Genomic DNA, 19,560 nt, shown 5'->3' on the forward strand with positions numbered 1-19,560 from the left:
ACTGACGGTAGGCAGGTAAAAGAAACAATGAGTCAAAAATGACAGTTTTTAGGACTAGAATTTTATTCCTTCGAAAAACAGGGTTGTGGGTTAGGGGAAATGAGACTGTTCAATAACTGAATGGGGAAGTCAACCTGCATCTGAGGGCTAGAGGGAATCTAATTTAAACTATAGGCAACAGTGGTAATAGAGGAATCATCAGAGGTATCCTCGCTTACTTTGCCATTATATAGTGTGTAACCAAATTCCCTTTCCTGACTTTGAGGGCTTGTAGTGGGGACCGAGATGGTTAAGTTTAGCATAGGAACTATTGTCTGGAAATATGCTGTTTTCCCAGCAACAGCCAAAATACTACAACACACATTGCTCTCTGATGCTTGCTGCTTCTCATCTGGGTTCACTTACAAGTAGGGCTCGATGTGATGACTATTGATGTCAACACAGATCTGGTACCTATATACCATGTTCCGTTGCACACCATCACTAATCCCTGATCCTCCAGCAGCCGCCACAGCCATAATTGCACCCACAGGTCTTTCTTGGATGCCACAAGGGTCTCGTAAATCAAGGATTTACCCACTGGTAGTAGTATAATGGGTTCAAGTCAGGAGAACATGCAGGCTAAGCAACCAGGCCACCATGATCTACCCACTGTTGCCCAAATCGTTGGTACAGGTAGTCTCTGACACATGTGAAGGGGAGGTGGTATGCCATCATGCTGGAACCACATTTTGATGCACTTTCAGTGGCATGTCTACCAAGAGCCCATGCACTACGCCATCAAGGAACCGCAAGTACACAACACCCATGAGGTATGGTGGAAGAAAGTGTGGGCCAGGAACCCTGCCCAGATATTCAGACCGCATCATTCCTGAAGCCCATGGAGGCACGCAGCTTACGGGTTCTCATTAGCCTACACATGACTGTTGTGGGAATTGAGAAACCCTTCCCTGATGAACTTTGCTTCATCTGTGAATAGGATTTTCCGTGGAAAGTTGAGATTGTCCACACAATGGTGCAAGAACCGCCTGCGGAAGTGAGCTTGTGAAACAAAATCCTGTGCCTGCATTGCCTGTAGCTTCTGGGTGGTGGTGGTGGCGGTGGATTTGTTTGTATTGGGTGTAGTTTGGTGATCCACATTCAGCCTACCTGCTATGTTTCTATTACTCATCATCACCACCTCCTCCAATGCCTGGAGTACAGCTTCTTCAGACTCGGGTGTGTGGCATCACCATGGGGCATCACAGGTGGCCCTGCTGGTGATGAATATATTCCCTCTCTGAGACCAACTGACACACCACAGCAAAGAGGAATTGCGAAGGTGTGTGGCAGTGGGAAAACGCTCCACGTACATTTGAGGCATTGAGGTTCCCCATACGGTATGCCATGCTGGTGTATTCTGCAAACATGTAGTTCACTTTGGTCAACAACAATACACTAAAAATGAAATGTATGTACAGCTAGCATTCTGTACTGTAGAGAATGATTACTACTGTACAGTATGAACAAAGACCACAAAGCACAATAGCAAGTACATACAGCAGGTCACAAACAACTGAATGGTATGCAAACAAACCAGTAGAGGGCATAGGATGTCATGTTATTGGTGAATGCCATACATAACATCTTAGCCTGTGGCACCAAAAATGTGGGAGGTTTGAACTTGTGTTGTAGTATTTTGCGTATAGTGGAAAAATGCCCTGTTTCCTGTCCTTAATTCCTTGACCATGTTGGTCTCCACTACAAGGCCTCACTGTCTGTAAAGGGAATTTAGTTACACCTTGTATGTTTCTGAACACTGACTGAGTATTTGGAGCAAATTGTGCCCTTGAGCAATAGATGGGAAATACTGTGATTTCATAAATAGTTTACTTGACAGAATTTTGCTATAAAACTATTGAGAAATTCTTCTCTGAAATTTATCTGAACATTTAACTCTAGAAACTGAGTTATGGGGGGACATATGTTAAGTTTATTGACAGAGAACAATCCAAACATTGTCAAATTATCAAGGTTTTATCGGGCTGTAAATGGAATGTTATCTACTACAGCCTTATTCAGTGATTTTCTGTTAGTTACTTAATTAGTTAGTGACATATTCCGTTAATCTTTTGCAACATTTTTTATCAACATGATGTGAATCAAGCTAATTATCACATTGTGTATACACGATTTTTGCTACACAATTACGAGTTACTAGATACCGCACTGGTATAAATTGAGTAAGTAAGGACATACTAGTCTTTAATATAATTCGTGTAGTGGTATACTTAAACATAACTTCTCAAATTGTTACCAGTTTTTTAAATTAAAGAATGGAAAATCCAAGATGGAACGTAAAAATATTGTGTAAAGGAAAGTTGCTACTCACCATAAAGCAGAGGTGCGACTCAGCATTTCCGCTATGTGATGAGATTTGTAAATTAAAAATTCATTTATGGAACAGGAGGACTTGTCCAGAAGAAATGATTTTTCCTAGTAGTGGTAGTAGTAGTAGTATGTAGTAAACGTATTTCAGTTATATGGTCGTGCCTTAGAAATAAAGAAGACAGTTGATTAAGGGGATGAGTAGAAGATTTAGCACAAAATTTTGTTTAACGATAGGTAAAACAAAGGCAAAAATGATGAAGGTGTATGGTGAAAGAGTAATGACTTGCTAAATAATCAAACATAAGGAAGACACATGGGTGGGAGATGTGAAAGAATTGTCCTACCTAGGAAGCAGTACTACACAGGACGGCTTAAACAGGAAAGGTTTTTTTCTATGAAAGAAATCTGTTGGCACTGAACAAAGTGCTAGACTTGAGGAGTAAGCTACAGAATTTGTTTCTGTAAAGTACAACTGTGTGGAAGTGAAATAATCGAAATATGGACTGTCAGAACAGTAAAATAATAAACTTAAATAATTGAAATGCACTGCAAGAGGGTAATCTTCAGAAATTAAGTGGGCAGCTAAAATGAGAAAAGATGAGTTGTTAGAAAAAATATTGGAAAGCAACGAGTGAGTAGTCCTTATTATGAGAAGACCTTTTCAGCTGGCATCTGAAATGAGGAAAAATGTAGAAGTGGGAAAAAATTAGAAATTCTGACAGTCATGAAGTATCTTCTTTTGTGTATGAAGAATACAGATCTATAAATAGTGTTACAGACTAAGGATGGATATTGGATGGCACCCTGTTAATTGGATGACTAATGGGAGGAAAAAAAAATAAGAAACTTCTTTGCTCCATAGTAAATATTAGGTGGTAGCTACATCTACTCTGTAAGGTTTATCAGGTTATTTTTGTCAGGTTATTATTGGCACTGCATAACATACGTGCAGTGCTGTATGTTTCCTGTCTAAGTGAAGGTACATGTGATCACTGTGATTGTAAAATTCTTATTTTTGTGAAGCAAGCACTAAAAAAGTCTTCCGTATTTATGCTCAACTTATATTTTATGCAACTTGTGTGCAGTGACATTTTAATTAATTATGGACCCTGAGTAAGTTCTTCCAGGTAAGTTGTTGAAGTAGGTAAGACTGAAAAATTTGTAGCTGTTATGTGTCTTTGTTAGCTTAGCAAATGACTTGTTAATTGCATATTTGTTTTTGTGTTAGGGTAATACTTACTTAAGTTTCCTTTAACAAAAACAAGGCAGTTATAGGTGTACGGGATAACTATTCTCATGAAACTTCCTGGCAGATTAAAACTGTGTGCCGGACCGAGACTCGAACTCGGGAACTTTGCCTTTCGCGGGCAAGTGCTCTACCAACTGAGCTACCCAAGCACGTGCTTGGGTAGCTCAGTTGGTAGAGCACTTGCCCGCGAAAGGCAAAGTTCGCGAGTTCGAGTCTCGGTCCGGCACACAGTTTTAATCTGCCAGGAAGTTTCATATTGGTGCACACTCCGCTGTAGAGTGAAAATTTCATTCTAGTAACTATTCTCATTATATTCTGTCTTTTCAAATTGCCAATGAAATGAAGAATAATGCTGGAAATAATCCTCTTTCCTTCTAGGGTTCCATATCTCAGTCGGTAAAAACTGAATTCTTACAGGATCACTTTGCTATCTGCCTGCCTGCCTGTCTGTCTGTCCATCTGTCAGCCTGTTTGACTTTTTAAGACTTCTTCTCAGCAGTGCAGAGATGTATCAAGCTGAAATTTGTCACATACTAAGTCTTCATCCCTTGTTGGTGTAAAAAAATTGAGCTTCGAAGTCAGTGCAATCAACAGATACGACCATTTATGTTACACATTTTGGTACTCACAAACTACCTCATCAAAACCTATGTAAAATTTGGAAAGAAGCAGGGTTTTGTGAGTACAAGTAAGAGAAAAATCAGAAAATGGTTAATCTGTAATTATATCACACAGTGTTTTTCAATCACACTGTCTGTCTGTCCATCTGTTAACAACCTTTTTGCTTAGGAACTACAGCAAATGAGAAATCACACAAAAAATTTAAACATATAACAGGCAAAGATTGTCGAGATTCTCGATTCTCCGGATGGAGAGTATCAGGCTACTCTGACAGTATTAGAAACATACATCCTCAGTGGACGGATTGCTTTCCTGTGAAAAGATAATGTAATAAATAGCAAAAAGGGGAGTAAACATTAACAATGGTTGCATATTTAATACAATTTATTATGCAGCACTTTGATAGAAGAAAGGTAATGTCTGGAGCTTTTCTTGACTTCTCTAAGGCATTTGTCAAAATCACACAGTCTTGCTGAAGAATTAAAGAATTCGTGTATTATACATAAAACAAGAGAAAGGCAACCACACCTATAGCAGGTCGATGCTTGGGGCACAGGAACACATAATATAAAACAGAATTCACACTAGCTTTCAAGCACTAGCTCTTTTCCCAGTGATCACATACACACATTCAAACACACAACCGCACTGACCCCAAAATGCTCACTACCGTGGCTGTGTGTGTGTGTGTGTGTGTGTGTGTGTGTGTGTGTGTGTGTGTGTGCTGTTGCTAGAAAAAGAGCTAGTGCTCTAAAGCTAGTGTGATACATACTGCTCCATCCAATAATTGTGGTATTTTTAGGCATACTGCAGGCTGTACATCATTGTATCAGGGCAACTAGAGACACTGCTTAACTATTGAACTTATGTTGATCAGAAGTTAAAAACATAAAATGTTCGTATCTTGTTCAGTTCATTTCTTAACAGTGTAAAAGCAGATGAAAATGAAAAGAAGATATTGTTTGCAGATGATACGGCTGTCCTGAAAGTAACTAAGAATTTTGAGGCACTTGAGAAAAACATTTTCATATCTGTAAGTAGTGAAGCACAATGGCTAATGATTAATCATATGTAAAACAAATCACATAGTTTCCAACAATAAGCAAACAGGAATACACGGATGAAATGACTAGAAGAGATGTGCTACCACAATCTTTTTGAAGCATGCAATATGGAGTCAGAGTATGAAGAAACTTATACCAACGTAGGAGTTAGAATAATATTCTTTCTAGAAAAGTCAGTTTGGGCCATATTGAGAAATAAAGAAAAAGAATCTTGTAGAAATAGTTTTAAGATATCTTAGCTTCTCTACAAATATAAATATTTAATTCCATTTGTACAGCAGTAACGGTTCATATGGTTTTATTTCAGGGTGAACCCCAGAAAAATAAAAGATTAGCAAAACAGTCAGCAGCTATAGAAGCTGTGAAGCGGCTGCATGAATGTGGTGAACTTGATGATGACATGGTCCCAAGACCAAGCGAATACATTGTCTACCATGAGAAACTGTTTCCATATCTTCCAAAAGAGCCAATCGGTGGCTCTTCACCACAGCAAGGATCAAGGCAACGTAAACAATTATACGTTAAAAGGGTATAGTCATGCATTTCTTTTTCAATTCCCTAGACGTAAGTCTTGTACAGGGTGCGGCAAGTAAAATTGGCCTGTAAAGTCAACACATGAACATAAAATGAATTGTAATGTATCTGTTATGATTACTCATCTTCACGATAGGTGCTGAAAGTGTCTTCCGCCCACTTCAGCACACCTGTGAGCATGCTTGTGGAGAATCATATATGCTCTTGGCAGTTGTTCTGTTGTGATGCTATTGACGACATCCTGGATCCTGGTCTTGACTTCTTCGATTGCGTGGGAATTTATTTCATATACTTGTCCCTTTAACAGTCCTCATAAGTAAAAGTCACTAGTGGACATCGTCTGGTGACCGAGGAGGCCCACAAGCCTTTGCTGATTGTCCTCTGGTGTAAATATCTCATGAACATGGGACAATGATGCAGCTGATGTGTGGCATGTTGCATCGTCCTGTTGAAAGTAACATAACTGACGCTCCTCCTCTGTCAAGTTTGAATAAAACTCCTCCAGAATTCCCGAATACACGTTTAAATCTGTCATCTCAGAGAATATGGCCCCCAAAACGACTGTGGTGGAAATGACACACTAAACACCAATCTTTTTGTCATGTACGGGTACCTGGTGGATCATTTGTGGATTTTCTTTCAACCACTACTGGTTGTTTTGGAAATGTATGTACTCAGACAGTTGGTGCCTTTGCAAGACACCACTGGCAACATTTTTCAACAGCCATGAACAGAAACCCCCTCTCTTCTGCATGTCAGGCTCCTTCAGTTCTTGCACAACTCTCACCCGGTGCACTTTTAACTTCGGTGCCCTTAAAACAAGTCTGCAACTTCTCTCACTCCCATGAACCTGTTGACTGAATCTCGTGGTTGACTTAAGAGATGTGCAGACAGAAAGTTGTCTATTCCTGAGAGCATTTCGAACCGATCCTGTATACCGCCATTTTTCAATCAGTAACTGTATGGTGCTTTATACCATTACAGAACATCATGGAAATTTCTCTTGAAACAAATTTTCCCCCCCCCCCCCCCTCCCAAAAGATCCAGTGCAAATGAATGCTTCAACAGTGGCCACACACTTGGGTAACTAGTACAACATTGTCACACACTCACAATAACCCCGCTTTACACAATGAGGCCTTACTCTCAACTGGCTTCTACAAGTTTCACTGGCTGCCGCTGCCTTACATGACAGCAAAGTTCCACACAGTATCGATACGTCAGAAGAAATGGCTAGTTCGTTTATGACTGTTTGGATGGTGTTTCTAGTTTTCCATTACTGTTGACGCGTGCACACTGGAACACACTGGAAAGACTGTAGGTTGTGGAGAAACCAGTAATTTAAACAAAGCAAAAAGCTACTGATGAAGGCGAAATGTGCAAGAAATATTGGCTTGGATATGTAATTTGTCCTTTATTGCTACTGAAAAATATAAATTAGCTTCAAGTATTGACGATAAAAATATTATTCTGTTAGTTGCCAATATCTTGATAGGCCATGGGTGCTAAAAAGCTTGGACTTCATATTGTGTTTCTCAGTACATGGTGGAAGTCAAGAATTTTGCACAGTATGCAGTTAAGTTAATAAATATGCTTTTCAGATCTATTTGCCATCTATTCTTGAAGTGCAATGCTATTAGCTACTCGTGATCAACAGTTCTTTCTACAGGAACATGACAATAACTATCAAAAGAAATGTCAACTTGGCAGTTCAGAATATGAATGCATTATCTATCATAATCTTTGTTGCTTCTCTCTGAAACGATCTCAGAAGTGTTCAAATGTGGCTTTGCTCCAGAGACAATGAATTACTCCAGCCTGGGCCAATGATACATGGAGTGTACACAGACACCCACACAGGTACTTCCCATTGCATAGTTGCTGCAGTTGCCATTCCCACTTCAAGACGCATGTCGTCGTCCGATATAACGAGCCACATGAAAATACATAGCAAAATCTCACAATATTTGTGCCCTAATGTATAATAATTCATTATATCATTTTATTATTGGTGAGTATTATTCTCCGTGAAGGTAGACATAAGGTGATGTAGCACTCATCTGGAATGATAACCAACACCACACATTTCCCTTAGATGAACACTTAACACTTAGATGAATGATCTCATGACAAGTTCATTTATTATGCTGTAGTTACTTGTTAATTTCTGTCTTTAAGTAATGTCCGTCACTACTGCTGTTAATACCAAGTATAAAATCAGTAGCTATTGCTGCCATATGAAAGTTAACATTTTCATCTTAAGAATGTAGTTTTATGATTGTTGCATTGCTCAATCAGCTTTCTTGTTATTTTTCATAATACAACGTACATCAGTCCTCCATCTCCCAATCTTTTCCTAACAAAAGTTAACCCTAACTTAGAACTCTTAAAAAAGGACAGCTTTTAGGATAATACAACCAGATCTGACTGTTATAAACTTCTATGGGTGATGTAGGAGGAATGGTAAATATTCAAGGCTATGACAGAAAAGCTCATTTGAAGCCAAAAGCTTCATATGGACATATACCCTAATCCAAATGGTTTCCTAGACAGAACATACTGAACCACCCAACCCCTTTGAAGGTTTATTGTAGCCCAACCTACCTCATTGCTTTCAGCTTCTTTGCTTGGAATGTCTTTCTGCCATTAAACCCTTTATTTGGCAGTTTTGTTCTCAACCAACATTCAAATTGCAAACTGTTTTCTGCAACATGTTCCAAGTTTAATCCTTGGAATGGCAATGGTGCTTGCAAGGTATGTTTAAGCTCTAATATATAATGATATTCTGTTGTCTCTGGTGAAAATTTTCTGAATAGTGGGCATGTTTAGGAGATACCATGCAAGATTATGTGAGTGTCAGTTATTGGTGTAGCAGTTTCTTTCAGTTTTATGATGCTGTTTTTACTTGTGCAATCAAAACCGCTTAGAAAAGAAAAGAGAAAGTCTTGAAGGTGAGTTGTTATACAAATGTGTTGGCGAATTCTTACCGGGGTGTTGCAAATGGACCTGTCTTTTCTGGAAAGAGGAAGAGTGAATTTCGCTGTTGGGTGGACAAGAAGCCCAGAAGAAGAAGAAGAAGAAGAAGAAGCAGCAGCATTAGTGTCGGTCACTGGCCAGAGTATGTGCCAGGAAAGATGTAGGCATTGCCATCAGAGGTATGAACTGTAAAATGCTAAAATTGTGAAATTGTTCTGTCCTTTGTAGCAAAATTGAATGTTTTAAGACATTTCATATGAACTAGAATAAAATGCAACCATTCTTTGTGCCACAGGAACAACATTGCAGTATTTATATTGCAGCACCCAAGTGCCTTTTGTGGCAATGATACTTACAGGCATAATACTGTATTTTGAAGGAAAACAAATAAGAAGAAGAAAAAGAAAATGTACAATTGTTGTCATGGCCAAACATATCTAGTTCAATAAATTAAAATTTTTGTTCGCCATATTTCTGTGTGTGCCAAATAAAGGATTAAAGTAGCTCGTTGAACACACAGTTGTCTGCGGTGTGTTGAGTAAAGTAATGAGAGGATTCAGATTACATCAGAGAGAAGCATCAGTGCACTGAGTTTGTACACATGCTGGCTAAAATGCCACACATCTACACCAATGAAATAAATGCTGATATGATGTATGTTTATGGCTTTTGTGATCATAGAGCTTCTGCTGCCTTTGAAGAATACTGTCTGTGCTTTCTGATATGTTGTATGCCTGATTGTAGCATGTTTACCAGAGTTTTCAGTGCCTTGGTTTTCCTAATGTAGAAGTTGCTTAGCCCCTTCACTGTTATAGACATGCGCTCTGCATCCTGAGCTGTGTGTGACTCTGTTGTGTCTGCACCGCTTGCTAAATGCTGATAACCTTTGATGAGAAATGAAGTGCCTGCCACTACTAAATGATTATCATTCAATTTTAAGAAAACCATTTTACTGAAAAAAATTTGATTTTTGTGTGCCTTATATCTGATATCATCGCTCGATGAGGGACTGAATTTCTTTTTGTTACTCTTCATAGTTACTGTGCTGTGTCATGTGAATTAAGACATAGCACAAAGTTTTAAGGAATTTGGGGAAGTAAACATGCATTGTGTAAACTTTGCAAATGGTTGTTTTTAATTCATACATTGCAGTATATGAAGTGTAGATAAGATATTGAAGATTTATTTAAAATTGAGAGCAGAACACGTATCTCGTTTCCTTCTTCAGTTATTGATTTTTATATCCACAGGACAGTCGCATGCAGCATGCCCATTTCTGTCCATGTGAATCGTAATTACTTGGTTATAACGATTATCTCATTCCACAAAAGGTTTTTTTGCAAATGATTTCATGCAAAGAGGAACATGTTGTGTGATAAATTCATGAAACTTTTTTACTCACCAACATGTAGAAGTAACTTGTCCACACCAGTGGGAGGTCGATGGCTCAGGATGCATACAGACATCAGTAGCACTGTAGGAAAACCGAAGCAGCATGCGTATACATGTCCGCAGCAGCGGTGAAAGTGTTAAAGTTCTGAATAAATGATGTAGAAGATAAGACAGAAATTAAATAGAGCACTTACAGTTTATTTGAATCTTCATCAATGAAATTCATGTTGTACTGCGTTTCTAAAGGAAATGTAAGATTGAAAGGAAATCAAATATTTTTCACCTCAACTGCTTTGAGTTAAGAACCTAGGAACTGTTGATTCTTCCCTGTAGTTTGCTGTAACAATATAGTAATGTATGCATACTTTCTGTTTTTTTTCCATGGTGAAATGTTTTAATTTATTTTTTGTTTCTTTTTCCCTAGAGTTTCTAACACCTAAGTAATGTAGACTGTAGCTTTACATAATTTTAATTTCTGAAGTTTTCTGCTCTTATTGCAGTGTCCTTTAATGTACAGTGACTGTAGACCCCAGGAATTACAGATTACATATTTACACATCATTGAAATAGAGGCAAATTATCCAAAACCACCTGAGGACAGTGATGACATGATTTTGTATGATATGTTCAATAAAGAGGAACACTTCGGGATATTATCATCCAAAGAAATTCCACAGGTTTGATTTTACTTTTAGTGCTTTTCTTATTCTTTTTGATGCTAGAATTTAGTGTAGATTAAGTTACTCAATATTTTTTCAGTTACTGGTCATGTGCAAAATAAAACCTTGAGGCTATTACTTGATGGGGGATACAACATATGATAATTTGGATACACATTAAATCTGAAGTTGGAAGAAAAGACTAACCCTTAAATTATATAACTTAATAAATCCTCATATGGGTTACACAGAGACATGACTTGCTGGCTAAGTTGGTGAATGTCAGATTACACATACTAAGTTCTGACCGTCAATCCTCACTTTTTCCTTGTATTTTTTTCTGATTTCATTAATTCTTTCACTTCTGATAGGGACGTGTTGATGTGAAAATTGCCAAGCTGCACTGTAGTTTGGAATCCATGGTAAATGAAACTATATAGTTCCAGAAACTGTATCAGGTCTCAAACATATATGATTTACATATGCAGGATGCAGGCTGAAGCGATAAATGAAAATTGGTACCATGGCTGCGATTCAAACCCGGGTCTCCTGTTCACTATGCAGATGCGATAACCATTACACCACCCTGGCACAGTGGCTTTATTAAACTGCCAGGACTATTCTAGCATGCCTCCCTCCTCAATCCAAATTCCCACTCTTGACTCTTCTGATTAGGTATCATCCTAAACTCGAACAGCATTACAGAAGCTCTCCATCTGTTTTTAATAGCACATTAGCATCAAATTAAATGGGGATCCTGCCAGAACCCACGTGTAGGTGGTTTAATCAAATGAAACAATATGGTTCCAGAGACCTTTTCAAGTCTCAAACATCCATGATGTATATGTGCAGGCTGAAGCTATTCTCAACTATTAGAATCATATCCTAATCAAATTCTAGTGGTCGTCCAGTCATTTTTAGCATTGTATCCTTAAATAATCGAGGTGCAGTAAAATACCAAGACAGATCCAATTTGTGTGCTTTTATACAAGAGGCATAGTGGCTAGCACATCTGCCTAGTGCACAGAAGACCCAGGTTTGAATTCTGGCCTTGGTACAAATTTTCATTTGTTGCCCCAGTCTACATATACTAGATCTGTTCAAAAAATTCTGGAACTTTGTCGACAAAATTTTTCTTTACTTACCTTTCGCTTACTGCGCATGGTCTCCTTCAAAATACTCTCCTCCACAATTGATACACCGCTCTTAACACTGTTCCCACTTCAGGGAGCAGTCCTGGTACACCACTTGCTGGATAGCGGAGTGCCTTCTGAGAATTTTCTTTTATCTTGTCTATCATTGCAAATCTTTGTCCTTGCAGTGGTGTTTTCAACTGTGGGGGGCAAAATAATAATAATAATAATAATAATAATAATCTGCAGGGGCCTGGTCTGGAGAGTACGGAGGATGAGGCAGCACAGTGGTTTTTTTTTTACAATAGTCAAGCACCAACAGGGATGAATATGCAGATGCATTGTCATGATGCGAGAGCCACTTTTCATGCTGTTTCCTTCTCACATTTTCTCGCAGGCATCACAACATGTCCTAATAGTACCATCGATTAACAGTTTGTCCCTGTTTCACGAATTCATGCTGAACAAATTCTTCAAAGTCAAAGAAAATGTATCAGCTTTGATATTTGACCTAACCTGATGAGATTTTTTTGGTCTAGAAGAATCTTGCCCAACCCATTATGAAGACTGAACCTTTGTCTGAATATCATAATCATAGACCAACACCTCATCACCAGTTATGATTCTCTTGAGAAACATCTCATTCTCATTTGCGTGATCCAAAAGCTGTTCAAATATTGCAAGGCGAAAGTCTTTCTCGTCTTGACTCATGAGCCACGGGACGAACTTGATGGCAACATGATGCATTCCGAGGTGATGTGTCAGGATTTCATTACTTGATCCAACTGATATGTTACATTCTTCTGCAATCTCTCAGTCAGTCTTCGATTGGCATACACAGTTTCATTGACATACCTGCACAAGTGTCGTTTGTAGACATCGAAGGTTGTCCTGAATAAGGGTCATCCTTAACTTCCATTCAGCCATTTTTAAACTGTGCTAGCCATTTGTAACACCTAATAAGGCTTAAGCACTCATCACCATAGGCTTCCTGCATCATTTGATGTGTCTCTGTAAAGGGTTTCATGCAAAATGTAATGCAGACACATTGCTTCTCTAGCTCAAAATTCGCAAACTGTGTAACACAACATTCTACTCAATAGAGTGCTGAACAATAACTAACAGTCATACAACAGTGAAACTTCTGGCAGTTAAATATTAAACACGGACGTGTGCAGTGATGCCAACTGCATTCCACACCTACACACCATTGGTGTGAAATTATGAATGTTCCAGAATTTTTTAAACAGACCTCAATATACACCATGTTACACAATTTGTCACCCTCTAACCAGATGAGTAAGTCAATTGGAAGGTCAGAGGAAGGCAAGGGCATACTGCTTCGCATTGTGTTGTTCAAACCAACCTTCAGTTTAAGGACAGCCTTATCGTACAAAACAACAAATTAAATGTTAAATAAAACAATTTGAAAATCAAAATTAATGCGTGATGGTGAATACATATTATATAATTCAACAGATAAAGTAAGGGTGTATGAAATGTCACAGAAAATAAAAACAAATTGTTGCAAATGGTTCATCATGTAAAAATACAACACAATCAGATGCAAATAAAAATTTGATATGCCATTAAAAGCAATGGGGACATCAAATAACTTCCTTGCTGGTGGTGCGTAAAATATGAAAAGGTCAAAAATTAATAAAAATAGTCAACGTGACAACTGTAAAAGAAACACATGTAGTTACTCAATGCAGATCAGTACTGCCACATAAAATGAAGTAGCAAATGCAATAAAATAATTTAAAAGTTTATACTCTGCAGGCTTTGATAGTATTACCACAACGACACACTGTGATTACTCATTTGAAGCAGTCAGTTTTACTTAGCTGAAGGTAATTCCAATTTATAGAAAAGTGAGAGCAAAAACATAAATTACTACATTCATATTACTGTATGATTATTTCATGCATTCCAAATTTATACATGACAAACTTATGTAATTTAAAAACAAACATAAAATCTTATGTAAGGAATAAATTGGATTCAGAAATGAGAGGTCATTGATAACTGCTGTCCAAGAGTGCATTAACTGCATGCTAAACCCATAAGATAAAAGAGAAATAATATGAATATTAATGGACTTTGACATTCTTCATGATCAAAAGTTTTGATAAGATTTTTCTGATCAAGCTTGAAAAGTATGGCGTTAGAGACTTGTCCAACAGAGGGGCCATTTCTTTTCCAAGTAATCTTCAAACAGTTGAGCATTAATTACTCCAATGTAAAACTTAAATATATAGTTATTAAATATTTGTGAGAGTATAATCTAAAAACATATGGTATGTACAACAGGCAGTAATGGGACACCATTTCTTCCTTTGCATATAAATAATCTGAATTTAAATGTGGACCCACATCTGCTACAAGATAAATGTAAAGAATAATCATCATGGTCTGTAAACATGTCATAAAATAATTTTTAGATGAGCACAGAGTAATCTACAGTCGATAAAAAGTAAGCAGCTAATTGTGAGACTACCATGGAAAAATCCAGGGTTCAGTCCCCAGTCGGTCCTAATATTTTTTCTGTTATTTTCTTCACTGATAATGTTTTGTTAACAGAAAGAAATGCCAAAACACAACATGATAGAGAGCCCATATTAATCTGTAGGTTCCCTTATAACTGTCTGAGTAAGTAGGATCAAGTTTGAAAGAAGACAGTGGCATACCACCTTCAGTAGGATCATGTTCTGTATAGCACTGTGATGTTCAACCTTAGAAGATAGTATTTTATTATTATTTAAAGTGAAGCTGTTTCTGTAGAATTTCACTGTGTTAAAAACAAGGGTCTTTTTATCCAAAGTATCTCTGTCACTTTTTCAGCCAATTGTAAACAAACAACACAGAAACAAAATTCTCCTGACTCAATAATTGAACAATTTGCTGACATTTGTATGCTCACGTCTGTTGCCCAGCACCATCTGGTGAATAGTGAACTACACTCATATGACAGTTTCTCACATGTTTGGTGCTTCAGAGATATTTTTTGTGTATTACTGCTTATAATATATTTCTATAGTTGAGCATTTATTGTCGATCTGTGACAAATCCATCGAACTTGTACTTTTAATTAAATTTTAAGTTCATACCTTTAGTGTATACATGTGACTGATTTATAGTCATTCATGTGTAAAACACACAGAAAGAAGTTGTGCTACTTTTGTTAATTGCTCTGACACTTTTGTGCCCTCTTCTCTGGTGCAGGAGTGGGAGGGTTGAAGGATTCCTGTTATTTCAGTTCATGTCAATTGACTTTGCTAATACTCTCCAGTTGTACCCAGTTTAATCTATTTGTACTATAACTGTACGGAAAAGGAAGTATTCACAGTTTCAGGTTTTGATGAGGGTGAATGTGTGCACAAATATACCAAAGAATGTGCTTCTAACAAAGATTTTATGACTCATTTCATCATTGTCATCATCTTCACCATCACCGCCATCATCATCAGTAATACGGTGTTTGTGATTGTATTGTTAGTTGTAATAAGGGAAATGGGGTAAAACTTTCATCTAAGGGTAAATTGTTCCCATTTCAGGACTTTCTATTTCCATTATATTCTTCAGAAGGGAAACTCAAAGTAACAGTGAAGAACACTCACAAACTGTACACATTAAGTAAAGAGGAAATATGTCATTGTGAAGAATTCCATCAGTTTATTTTTCGTAAGGTGCTGAACATTGTAAAGCCCTTCATGTGTGTTGACCAGGAAAGAAGAGATCATTCGTATTTGATTGTGCCTGTCAGGAAATCAGAAAATGGTGAGTTTCATAAAAACCTTTTAACACTTACACACACACTTTTGTATTCAGTAGATGCCTTAGTGAAAGTACATAAACAGGCTCTTTTTTTTTAGATATCCCATATTTTTACAGGAGATAGCACTGTACAAAACTATGAAAAAGTCATATAAACACATATCAGGAAAAATGTAGTTGTTGAAGTGTGGGGCATTTTACTTGCTTTGGGGATGTCAGTTGTTCATTTCTTATTGATTGTGTTTGTTTGTGTCTTTATATAGTTTTCGAGTGTGGTCCTTCGTAAGACTTGGAACAGTCTCATACATCAGCCATTCAATATCTATTGTTTAGAATTTGTGCTGCCATTGCACAAAATTGGTGATTGTTTGGAGTTAAATATAATTGTGAAATTAAATATCCTGAGGTCCCATTCCATATGAAAAAATGTCGTTCCAGTAGCTTTCAGACATGGATCATTTATAACAAAGAGAAGGAATCATAGTTGACATCACATAGTTCGCATGCCTTTTATGAAGGTGTGAATGTTGTGACAAGTCACAGATGATGCTGAAGCCAGTGTATGGAGAATTGAAGCTGTTGAAGGCATCTAAACCACACTTGTTAAGAGTCCTGTTTTGCATGAGCAGTTACTTATCAGGTCCATTGCAGTGTGTGTAAGCTGTCAGACCATAAGACAACCATGCCAGATTACTGATCTGACTGTGGATTCTAATAAGTGTAAATCTGCAGTTCACAGCTTTTGTTTTGTTGATGGATAAGGTGTGATTTGTATAGAGTTCAATGATATTTTACCACAATAGCCATGTGTGGGCAGATGAAAATCCTAGAGTGATCTTGGAAGCAAGGCATCAGTTTCACTTCAGCATCAATTTGTGAGCAGGAATTGGAAGTGACTGACTTATGGGAACATACATTTAGCAAGCAAATTAATAGTTCATTATTTATCACTAATTTGTGTGTGTCAGATTACTTGCATTATTGAAGAGTGTTACTATTGTAGAAAGACAGTGGATGTGGCTTATGAATCACAGGGCACCACCTCACTTTCTGCACCCTGTACAATAGTGTCTGACACAAATGTTCAGTGAGTGATGGATTGGTCCAAGTGCTCTAATATCATGGTCTCTTTGTTCGCCTGTCCTTAATCCCTTAGATTTCTGTACTTGGGACATTTAAATGCATATCTAAGAATTCGTCTATTGAGTAGAAGGAGTTGTCATTCATAAATTCTTTTAATTTGCTTTTAAATGTTGGTTGGCTATCTGTCAGACTTTTAATACTATTTGGCAAATGACCAAAGATTTTGTGGCAGCATAATTCACCCCTTTCTGTGCTGAAGTGGATTAAATCTCACTTTGGCACAGAAAGGGGTGAATTATGCTGCCACAAAAATCTTTGGTCATTTTCCAAATAGTATTAAAAGTCTGACAGATAGCCAATCAACATTTAAAAGCAAATTAAAAGAATTTCTAAATGACAACTCCTTCTACTCAATAGATGAATTCTTATATATGAAGTAGTAACTGAAAAAAAAATTAATTAATTATTTTGGGTAAAGAAAACTTACGTTGAAGTGACACGTTCCACATCATTACGAAATGTTGTATTCATGATCTATGGAACAAGGATTAATGTATGTATTTGATGTACTCTACATCCATCAAAAAAATGCACTTGTTACAGGACTGTGTATCATGCATGTAATGAAAACCTGAGGGCAGACAGGTGTGTGATCAACACTGTAAAGATCACTTTGAAACACTGTGTACAATTCTTGATCAATATTCAGATTTCCAAAGTTTCTTTCCAGAGAACATACTGTTTTTCAACTTGTATGTAAGATTATACAAAATATGAATGACAAAATATTGCCAGCTAATATATTTGTGAACTTAATAAAAGGTCCAATATAAGGGGAAAAGTAGATTGCTGCTTGCTGTAAAGATAATATGTTAAGTTGCAGACAGGAACAGCAAAAAAAGAATTACTCATTAGCTTTCGGTCACAGGCTTCATCAGAAAAGGAAACACACACACATGACCGCCATCTCCGGCAGCTCGAACCAGAATTGTGTGTTTCTTTTTTTGATGAAGGCTATGACCGAAAGCTAATGCGTAAGTGTATTTTCATTGTTCCTGTTGGCATCTTAATGTGTCATTTTTAAGGTAAGTAGCAGTCTATGTTTTCCTTATATTGTTGACATTCCAATCTAGAATCTCCATTATGTAATAGAAGCTCCCATGTATTTGCATGGGTTGTGTTACACCAGTTGTGACTCATTGATGTTGAAGTCATAGAATACTATGTTCTTACAATTTGTGGAGTTCAGTCCAATATTTCCGAACATTTAAAGCAAGTTGCCAGCCTTGTGTCACATTGAAATGCTGTCAAAATACACATGGATATTTGTGCAGGTTTTCTTAGATAGTACTCAATTATAGATTACTATAGATGTGCAAAATATCTGAGGTTACTATTAATGTTTTCTGCCAGGCATCATAAGGTTGCAACACAGTTTCCTGTGGCACACGTGAAGTTATTTCTTCATCCATCAGTAACTCTCCATCGCAGATATACTGTGTCCTCCTGACCAACAAATCCTCAGTGTAGTCACAAATTTTATATACTACCCAATAGGACTGTAGTTTTGTTAATATGCATTGGTGTTCTGCTGAGTCAAATGTGTTTCAGAAGTTACGAAAAGCTGCATTCACGTAATTGTTTTGATGATCCGTGTTCTTGGAAGCTGTGCTCTGTACTGATCAGCATGGGGGAGGTAATTCTGTTTGAAATACCGCATTATGTTTGAGCAAAGAATATATTCTAATAATCTGAAGAGGTGGATGTCAGTGATACTGGAGGGTAATTTTGTGGATCACTTCTACACAGAATGGTGGTGATGCAAGTTGTGTTTCCTGCTATCCACTAGGTGCCGCTTTTTTACCCCATAGAGAGCTATGGTATATCATAGTTGAGATTGGGATTAACTCATGGGAAATTGTGTAATTATTTTTTTTATAGAATCTCTTTTTTTTCTTGTCCTGTCTGGCTGTAGTAAGTACGCTACACTTTGGAAAGCATGTTCTTCCCTTTCATCTTGTGGCAGGGGGTCTCAGTCCATCTCCTTACATAGTCCGTGGTGGCAATGAACATCTAAATCCCTATAAAAGCTGCTCTGTAACCAGAAAGTTGTTTCCTCCAAATTATAGCTTCCAATAAAGATTTCGAAGCAAAATGGAGAGCATATTCCTATCTTGATTAACGAGATTTTTTGTAACAGAAATTTCATTTCAATCAATCAGTCAATCTCTTTATCCATCCATGAACAATATACATTGTATGGATATAGTCAATTACAATATAGTTTCTTATCTTTAATTTGTTTCAAAAACTTGGATAATAAATACAAATATTTTATATCAGTATATATAAATAATATTACTTTTCCATATTCAGATATTCTTCAATGCTATAAAAACTGTGTGTCAGTAAATCTACCTTGAATTTATGGAATTCTTTAATTTTCTTTATTGTAGAAGGCAATGCACTAGAAAGTATTTTGGGCTGGTGATTTACACTCCTTTGTGGGTGTGTCTGTGAAAAATTATCCCTTTTCCTGGTTTCATGGTTATGAACCTGATTATTTAATGTTCAAAATTCCTGGTGAGCTTTCAGAAAGCATACACATTCATAGATGTATATGTTAGGAGGAGTCATTATTTTAAATTCTTTACATATTTCCCTGCATGATACTCTGCAGGGAACCCCTTTCATAAACACTC

General features: G+C 37.2%; 1 protein-coding gene across 7 annotated transcripts in view; it reads left to right on the forward strand.

The window, feature by feature from the left end:
- Positions 1–19,560, forward strand: part of LOC126260799 (endoribonuclease Dicer-like) — a 450,082-nt gene that overhangs the window by 258,824 nt on the left and 171,698 nt on the right. For all 7 annotated transcript variants that reach the window (XM_049958149.1, XM_049958148.1, XM_049958147.1 and 4 more), the window contains exons 12-14: positions 5,612–5,833; positions 10,707–10,883; positions 15,556–15,778. In XM_049958149.1, coding sequence (XP_049814106.1) covers positions 5,612–5,833; positions 10,707–10,883; positions 15,556–15,778 — 622 coding nt within the window. The remainder of the gene's footprint in view (positions 1–5,611; positions 5,834–10,706; positions 10,884–15,555; positions 15,779–19,560) is intronic.

Source organism: Schistocerca nitens, chromosome 5, assembly GCF_023898315.1.
Source record: "Schistocerca nitens isolate TAMUIC-IGC-003100 chromosome 5, iqSchNite1.1, whole genome shotgun sequence".
NCBI classification, from domain to species: Eukaryota; Metazoa; Arthropoda; class Insecta; order Orthoptera; family Acrididae; genus Schistocerca; species Schistocerca nitens.